The 9,133-nt window shown below is 46.5% G+C and overlaps 1 protein-coding gene across 2 annotated transcripts; it reads right to left on the bottom strand.

The window, feature by feature from the left end:
• Positions 1–842: 842 nt before the first annotated feature.
• LOC111922500 (uncharacterized) lies at positions 843–8,682 on the bottom strand. 2 transcript variants are annotated; one of them, XM_086888644.1, is made up of 11 exons: positions 8,407–8,682; positions 7,795–7,936; positions 6,946–7,016; positions 5,998–6,095; positions 5,402–5,566; positions 4,963–5,017; positions 4,464–4,555; positions 4,101–4,155; positions 2,011–2,155; positions 1,453–1,507; positions 843–1,136 (listed from the first exon to the last, which is right to left on the bottom strand). In XM_086888644.1, the coding sequence occupies exons 1-9, from the start codon at positions 8,413–8,415 to the stop codon at positions 2,123–2,125; spliced, it is 720 nt and encodes a 239-aa protein (XP_086744770.1). In that variant the 5' UTR covers positions 8,416–8,682; the 3' UTR covers positions 843–1,136; positions 1,453–1,507; positions 2,011–2,122. The 2 variants fall into 2 exon arrangements, with proteins under 2 accessions (XP_086744770.1, XP_086744769.1); XM_086888643.1 differs by having other exon boundaries at positions 2,011–3,407; positions 8,407–8,653.
• Between the last annotated feature and the right edge of the window lie 451 nt (positions 8,683–9,133).

Genomic DNA, 9,133 nt, shown 5'->3' with positions numbered 1-9,133 from the left:
AGGTAAATTACTCAATGAAGACAAGAATATAAAAACCCAACTTCAGGGTGCATGTCCACACAGATAACACAATTTTGAATCAGAGAGGACTTAGTTCAATTTGGTCATCTGACTCTTCTGTTTCATGGCACAATGAATTTACTGTTGCATTGTTGACCTGAGATCTGCCTTTGCCTCTTTTTTACTTTTATATAACAGAAGTCATTTTCTTTCCTCTCTTATGTCCAATTATTAGATCTCTGGACAATTGCATTTCTCTTCAGTGTAGCTTAGGATTAAACTGCTGTAATTGAAGGAAATGGAGCTACAACACAGTGTACTGCTAACAGCTCCAAGTCAGGAACCAACTCCATCCATTCAAACACACATTCCTTCAAAAGCCTCCAGATTCGAACTCTGATGAAACCTTGCAAGACTAAATGCAGCAGTTTGTTAACATGCCAGTTATTCTCCAAGAAAATTGCTTTCTTTAGGTGTGTGCACAACCTGCTCCTCTCTCATCATCTGCTCACCACTGAAATCATGACATTTGCACCTAAACATCCACCAGATGGTGGCCTGAGAAGTACAAGGCCTTGCATCCCAAGCAGCGCCTGTTTCTTTTCCCTGTACAACACACACTTTGTTTGCCACAATTATTATTCAATTATTATTCAATTTTTATTTATTGGCCACAAGAACTCCAAAGCCCATGGCTTTAGCACATTTCCCCCAAAACAGTGGCTATGGTGTGATGAAAAGAACGAACTTCTGAATGCTCAAACCAAGAGCCTTATTTCCACCTGTTAAACACCATCTCTATCCATCAGCACAGTACAACACAGAAGAGCACACAGACTAGATTTAAATCAATCAAAACTTTATTTATAACTGAACGCACCAAAAATGAAACTATGTACAAAAAGAACTATATACATAAAGAAACAGGCCTCTACTCCTCCTCTTCTCCAAGATACACCTGAGACTGCCCTGAGCAGCGGAAACTCTCATAAATAAATTGGAAAATACATTTCTGCATCGAGTTCCTCTCTGCAGGTTGGGCACATGCCGGTGGTCTCCAGGGCAACGGGGAGGCACGCGCTGCAGAACATGTGGCCACACATAGTTGCCACCATCAGTCGTCCACTTTGCACAATCTGGAAGAAAGAAAACAACAACCACATGTATTGGGAGGAAAGAATTGGAGTTTGCTGCTCTATTGGCACCAGGCAAATGAGACTTGAGAGCATCTGCAATCACTAAGAACAATGAGGAACCCACACATCTGCCAGTGCTATCCTGGCAAGGGCTTGTCCCTCTCCATTCACCAGCAAGAAGGGACTTGTGGAGCTTCCCAGCAAGGGCTGTGCTTCCAGCCAGCTGCCCACATCAGCCAGCTGACTTGGGCAACTCCCCTTTTGGCTTCTTCCTCCTCCTACAAAGCACAAAGCATGACAAGAGGTGCATCCTTACCTCTGAGTAATAATCCATGCATATTGGACAACTAATAACAACTCCTGGCTCTGCACTAGAGAGAACAGAAGCAGAAAGAATGTGCAGCTGTTAATATCACTACACTTCAATGGTTATTGATACATAAAATCTCAAATAATCAGGCAACTACACCGACTAGCCCTGGCCCATTTCCTTTGAAGAAGCCTGCTGTCTTTAGCTCTCTGTTTTCTGCATTTATTGAGGATTTGGGGTCTCCCTGCACTGAAGGGTCCTGGTTGAAAAAAGGTGTAGCCAGTCACCCATCTCTGGGATTTGAAGCAAGTAATCCCCATTCTCTGATATACCCCCACACTTGTCTCTAAGGCTCTTTGCAAAGTTGTACATCTGCCTTGGGCAGTTTTTTTCTCTCAAAATGTAAATGGGATCATTTCATCACCATGCAACATGGGAGAAGGAGGGAAATAAGTAGAGAAGAGAAGGCGTCAAACATAAACCAAGCACAGCAACATATCAGTCCTAGATTGAAAAGGAAAAAGGCAAAAATTCTGTTTTTGGTGGGGCATGAGCCATACATACTCTGAACGTGCAATTCCCTCCTCTGCTCCATGTCCTGCAGGGCGTGTGTTAGCCACAGGTGCAGCATTAGCTCCAGTTCCATGACTGTAGCCATTCACCTCTTGGAATCTGCTCAGGGCAGAATTACTCCTTTGCTGGTCATAAACTGAAATTTAATTTTTGTGAGTTATATGGGATGCAAACTGTAGAACATATAAAAGAGCTCTTAAGGAAGGATGCTCTTTATATTGATCTATTTCAGCCTTGTGTATTTTCAAGCCCAATCAAGCGGAAGGGAGATTTAATCCATGAAATAGACAGCAACTAACCACCAAGCTCTCAGTGATGCCCATGGGTTAGAAAAACAAATTCCTTGTTGGTAGAATTGCCTTGTTAAGCTTCAGGCCTTGGCATGCTTCAAGGAGCTCAGAGCCAGGGACAGGTTCACAAAGCTTCAGGAGAAGGATGCTCACTGAGAGTGGGCACAAAGAATGCAGAACTGAGGGGCCAAAAGGACATCCAACACAACTCCCAAGATTAGGAAGCCACTAAGATACCCAACTCTCCTGAAAGCACCTTTGACTGGTAAAAAGAAATTCCTGTAGGGGGAGATTGCGAGCACCGACTCAAGGAGCAGCAACTCCAGAAACTGCCCAGCCCAAAAGAAGAGAGAGACTTAGCAATGGACTGATTGGACTAATTCTAGGGAGGAGTGAGACAATTGGGAACCAAAAGAAGATGGAACACAAATTAAGAAGATGACCGTGCGACTTGTAACCAATCAATGCTAATTTCTTTGTTTGTTCAATTTTGTAAATAATAGAAGTTTGGAGTGAGCTTGTCTGATAGGTGAAATAGCACTGAGCAGCCAGACTGAAAGTGCAGCACTGAAAGAAACAATCAGCGTCTCTCCCAAGTGTACAACTATTGACCTGTTGCACCAAACCCAGTAACCAATCCAGGTTTTGTGGGCAACATCTTGACCAGATTCAAGAGAGATTAATTTTAAATGGTCTGGTCTGTCACAGCCAGAGGGTCAAGAAGTGCTGCTTACTTTTGAACTCTCAGAAAATGCAGGCACCCATGACTTCTGCAATTGCATTCTCCATGTGATACTAATCAATCACTGATCAATTCAAAGTGTAGGAAGTGTCACCAAATTCCAGTTCCTTCTGCCTGAGAATTCAGCCTCAACACTTATGGCAGGGATTTTCCACTGTGACTGATAGAGGCCACAACACACACATTGCATCCATTCCCTAAGACACTGGCTAGCAGCTTGAGCCTGTCCTCTGCCTTTTACTAAAAGCACTTTCAAGCCCTGCTGCTCCAGGTTCTTGGAAAAGAACAAAAGTCATGATTACATTCTAGATCAAAGTCCATTACCAAGTGTCAAACATCAACTCACCTTGAAGAAGCTTCCATTGATGCATAACATGAGAAGGGAAAGAAAAGAAGATACAATTAGATTGGGTGAGCCCCCTGTGCTGCATGCAAACCTCAGCTCAGAAAGCAGTTTTAGCAGAGGAGTGAGGAAGGCTAGGCTATCAGCCTCCAAGTTGGCTTCAGAACATTCAAAGCAGGAGCACAAACAGCTGCTGCCCTGAAAACAACCAAGTGGCTGCTGCTGATTCTGCTCGCATTGATGCAACAGGGTACAAAGAGAGGCAGCTTAGGAAGCACCTGAAAACCCTCCTCCCTCCTCCCCTCTTCCTGTGCCCTAATTCAATTTGGCCTGGAGCTGTTCCTTTCCCATGTTCTCCCCCAAAACTGGAAAATTCTGCTATTTGAACTCAAAACACATCATGTTAGATGAAAGAGCTGCTGAAGAAAGGAAACCACAACAGGCACTGGCAATAAAGAACTCTATCAGTCAATGCTAGAATTCCAAGGAACACATGGATCTGCCAGTGCCATCCTGGCAAGGGCTTCTCCCTCTATGGACACCAGCAAGGAGGGACTTGCAGGAATGCGCAGCTTGGTGCTTCCTAGCAAGAGCTGTGCTGCCATCCAGCTGCCTGTAGCACCCACCTAAGACAACTGAGTTGTGCAGCTCCCCTTTTTTCCCCTCCCCCTCCACAAAGCAGAAAAAACAACTTGTGGATTCTTACCTGTGAGTAGCAACCCCTGCAAATAACACAGAGGAGACTACCAGAGGGCCTTGTTCTACAGAAAACAGATGCAGAAAAACATGCAGCCAATTAATTTCACCGTGCATGAGTGGTCACTGCTACAGAAGTGCCAGAAAATAAAACATCCCTTATTCTGATTTAGCAACATTCCAGCCCAACAGCACAATCATTTCAATTACTTTTACGTACTTCCGACTCTTCAGTGTCCCTCAAGTGTTACTGAAAGATACCTTCAATTAAGATTTCATCTACAGAGTAGAACTGTCATAAAGCTTGGCAGAAGCCTCTTTCTACCATCTAGCAGAGATTAGACTTTGGAGAGACTCTTTATCTGTCACATACGTTTCAATATCTTGTGGCTCCTCTTCATTCTCATTTGCCAGGACTTCAGCTGCATCCTCGGCTGGTCTGGAACCGAGTGGGTATGCCTGGCTCTGCTCCAGCAATGGGGTAAAAATGGACAGAGATTAGGAGGCGCCTGACAATTCCTGAACAGCCTGCTCTTGTGTATCAGCTCCTTAAATGGATTTGGCCTGGAGTCTTTCCTTTCCCTCTTTCTCCCCAAAAAGGCCCAAGGATCTGTCTAAACACTTCATGTGGGACGAGCAGCTTCTAAAGAACACAAAGAACAGCAGGAATTTGGAGCAAAGAATTCCAGTTTGCTGCTCTATTGGCACCAGGCAAACAGGACTTGGAGTATGTGTAATGCTAGAACTGTAAGGAACACACAGCTGTGCCAGTGCCATCCTGGCAAGGGCTTCTCCCTCTATGGACACCAGCAAGGAGGGACTTGGAGGGACGTGCAAGTTGGAGCTTCCCAGCAAGGGCTGTGCTTCCTCACCTCTGTGTTGTCATCCTCAGGAATTAGAGGACTAATGACACTTGCTGTCCGTGCACTAGAGGGAGAAGAACCAGAAGAACATGCAGCCATCAATTTCACAGTGCACAGAGACAGAAAATCACAGAAATTGTGAACAATCCCTTATTCTGATTTAGCAACACCCCTTCCCAGAAACACAGGCAGTGTGCAAGCATTTCAGTGTACCACAATCCATAATGTAAAGAAACATTCAATAATGACTTCCTGAATGGAGAAGGAAGGTTTCTCCTGGATTTTGCTGAGCTTTAGGGGCTGGGCTCCATTAGTTGCCTTCCAGACAGAACACTATGGTTCAAATCAGATTCCTTCCCACAGAATCAAGCAGAATCCAACAGTTTGGCAAAACCCTGTGTCTATGTCAGCAATGACACTTTGGGGAGACACATCATCTGTTACATACTCATCGTTGTCTCTTGCTTCCTCTTCATCCTCACTCAGCCAGAGCTCAGCTGAAGTCTCTGCCTCGCTGGAATCCTGTGCGTTCAGCTGACTCAGCTCCCTGTCCTGCCCCTCTGAGTTGTCATCCTCCCTACTCAGAGGACTAGCAGGATCTGCTGGCTGTGCCCTAGAGAGAACAGAACCAGAAAGAACATACAGCCACTTCAACATGGAGCCAATCATTTCCCTGGGCACCAAGGGTTCCCAACAAAGAAAATGCTGACACTTGAAACATCCCCTATTCTGAATAAGAAACATTGTCACCCAGAAACACAACCACTGCAAGAATTTTTATGTGCTACAAGCATTTTGGTGTGCCATTCCCTGACCTTCTGATTTAGATGGACTGCTTCTAAGAAGCTAAGGCTTCACAAGGAGAGAAGGAAGGTTTCTGCTGGATTTTGATGGGTTTATTTTAATTCTCCTCCAGGCAGACCACTATATTCCCAGTTGGAAGTATTTGCACAGAGTTCTGCAGAACCCAACAGCTTGGCCAAAACCTCTTTCTACCACATATATGAAATCAGAGTTTCAATAGACACTTTCTCTCTCACATACCCATCATCTTCTCTTGCTTCCTCTGCACTGTTCCTTTCCAGTGGCTCAGCTGAATTCTCTGAGGCCCTGGAAAGACGTGGCTGCTGCTGCTGGCTCTGCTGCAGGGGTAGAACGGGGTAGAAATGGACACACTTAGGAAGCAGTGGAACTTGACACTTCCTGCTCCCCTATTTCAGTTCCCTAATTGGATTTGGGCCAGAGCTGTTTCTTTGCCTCTTTCTCCCTCCAACTGGCAAGTTCACCTGTGATAGCCTGAGCACTACTTTTTAGAGGAGCAGCTACTGAAGAGAAAAGAACCCCTCAACCCAAACCTGCTCTTGTGTTTAGTGTAAGTGGAGGTGAGTCATGCAAAGTGTGTTGTGAAATTGGAGGCCTTTGCTTTGCATGGGTTCAGGAACAACCCTGTCAGGATATAAGTGCCATGCAATGTTTGCTGCAAGTGTCTGCTTTGCACAGCAGTAGAGGCATCAGATATTTCAGCAGACATACTGCTCTGAGGCTTGCAAAATGGATCAAAGTATATTCTTTGAAAATAGTAGGGGAAAAAGAAAAAATCCCAAATGTGCCCCTTTTAAAGACTTAGAGGAATAAGAAACAGAATTAGTGTGTACCCCAGTCAGCTGCAGTTGCTTTTTACACCTCAGGGACAGGGGGACCTTAAACTGATGCTGCAGCTAAAGCACTTCTTCAAATCAAAGACTTCCTGTGCTCTCTTTTGAATCACTGAAGCAAAACCCTCTTTTAGCTTGTTCATCCACTCTCTGCAACTGATTCTCAGGCATGCTGATGTGTTTGGGAGTGTGGTTGGGGTTGACTGGGAACTGTTTCTAAAGTGGTAAATCAGAGCCATTGTTCAAATTTTGAGGCCAGGGGACTTAGTAAAATTGCAGAGGGCAAGAAAATTTCTAGGGATGCAACATGGAGAGGAGTGTGCCAGTCACTACTTACCACAGGAGATTCATCGTCACTGGTAGTGATGACTTCAGGCTGTGGAGAATCTCCTGTGAGATCTATGACTTCTTCAGCAGTTGAAAAAGAGAAGGTTAGAAGTGAGGTCAGAGATTGCAGAGGAATGAAATGGGCTGCCACTGTGGAACAGACTGTGCTTGGATTCCCTGCTCCCAAGGTGTCTTTTTTTCAGGAATGTGTCCAACATTTCACTCAAGCTTTGCCCTCAGCAGTCCACAGGGAGCATGGTCCTCTGTGCATTGCCTCATGTGTTCTGGTGAGCATTGTCCTGTTCCCTGAAGGGGCAAAACAAGAGGAAGAGCACCTGAGCTCTTCACAAGTTCTGTTGCATGACAACAGCTTCTGGGAGGTGCACACCAACAGATCATTCCTCTTGCATAGGGGAATGTTTAGCACATAGGAGAAAAAAAAAATCAAATGTAGAGGGGATCCTAATTTTACAGTACCCTGCTGTCCATGCTCCCCTGAAGAATGAGCCCCTGCTAATGACTAAATTTTCTTCATCTTTCTCCAGCTTGGGAGATGCCAAACTCAGCCTGCCACGTCTACTGTGGCAGCTGCAGTCACTGCCAGCTCATCAGAGCACCCATTCAGGTGTTTGAGCAGCACTTGGGGCCTTTGCTACACAACTCATCTGCCACTAGAGGTCAATGGACAGAGTTCAGTAACAAATCAAAACAGCTGTCAGTGAGCTGGTTGTTTAGGGATGCCATACCAGGTGCTTCCTCAAGCCCAAGGTTCCCTTCTTCCCCAGGAAAGGGCCTAGGAACTGGCAAAAGCACACGTTCAAATGAACTCCAAGCCTCCAGGAGCAGTTTCTCTTCTTACCAGGCTCTAAAGCAGGTGATGCACTTTCCTCACGATCTACTGGCTCTGTCTGCCAAGTTCCACCTGCTCTGGAGGCCAGCAGCCTGCTCCGTTTCTGAGCTGGGGTAGAATCCAGCACCTCTCCAGGGCGCTTTCGCTGACCCTGAGAGAGAACAAAGCCTTAGCATTTTCTGTGGCACTAATATGAACGTGGCACTTGGTTTTTGCCACCCCAATGACAGCACACAAGGATACACAAAACACTCCTGCAAAGGCTGCAATATGCATCCAATGGTGCTATGGGCCATTCTCACCGAAGTGCATCTCGTCAGAGACAAGACATCAGTCCTGAACTCTGACAAGCTGCTTCACCAAGAAGGAGCCTGTCCCAATGGTCTGAAAATGAGGAGACCAGTTCCCAATTCTAGCAGGCTTCTGCTCACACTGTAAGCATTTTTGAATTATTGCTAACACCCACAGAGATCCAAAAATTTCAGGATTCCAGAACATCATGTTACATTAAGTTTTCAAAGGTTTCCATTCTTGTGCTTTTACTACAAACTCTTGAAATACTTCAAGTATCCTGTAGAATGTTTCAAGATTCAGATCAGCGTGGAGTAACAATGTACTTACAGAGCTCATGGTGTTTAGTGATCTGAAAGCAGCGGCAAAGGAAGTGGGACAAACACCAAAAAAGGAAGGTCAGGGATGGGATCAATCCCTTAGGTTCCTTTGGGTAGCCCACTGCAGGTTTTTTGGAGAGACAGAAAACTGCTCAACGGATGCCTCTCTCTTCCCAGCTGGGATTGAGAAGACGGACACTCCACGTCTGCTGCGCAGCAGAGAATCCGTCAACTGGCTGAACAGACTCCGTGTCAACAGAACCTCGGGAGCAGGAGTGCCCCTGGCAACCGGTGCCAACATTCCATGCCCAGGTAACAGGGCTGCGCTTTGCTCAAACATGGAGTTCCAGAAGACCATGGAGGCACAGCAGCCATGGCCTGGTTCTGCTGCCACTGGCTCCATCACGGTGCTCAGGGCCCTGTCCTGCCTGGCCTGGAACCTTGCAGGGACAGGGCATCCACAGCTTCTCTGGGCAGCCTGTTGCACTGGCTCAGCACCCTCCTAGCTCTTGCAAACATCTGATCCCAACCTTCCCCTTCCCCCATGGCTCTCTGCCCCCTCTGGCCACTGGAAGGCCACAGTCAGGCCTCCCCAGCCCCTGCTCCTCTCCCGGCTGCACAGCCCCGGCTCTCCCAGCCTGGCTGCACGGGACAGCTGCCCCAGGCCTCCACACATCCCCAGGGCCGCCTCCAGCCCTGCTCCACAGGCACATCACGCTCCTGCTGGGCCCAGCTGG

Source organism: Cyanistes caeruleus, chromosome 5, assembly GCF_971803275.1.
Source record: "Cyanistes caeruleus chromosome 5, bCyaCae1.hap1.1, whole genome shotgun sequence".
In the NCBI taxonomy this organism is placed as follows: domain Eukaryota; kingdom Metazoa; phylum Chordata; class Aves; order Passeriformes; family Paridae; genus Cyanistes; species Cyanistes caeruleus.
The sequence above is the reverse complement of the archived record's forward strand: the minus strand, read 5'-3'. Positions and strand labels throughout refer to the sequence as shown.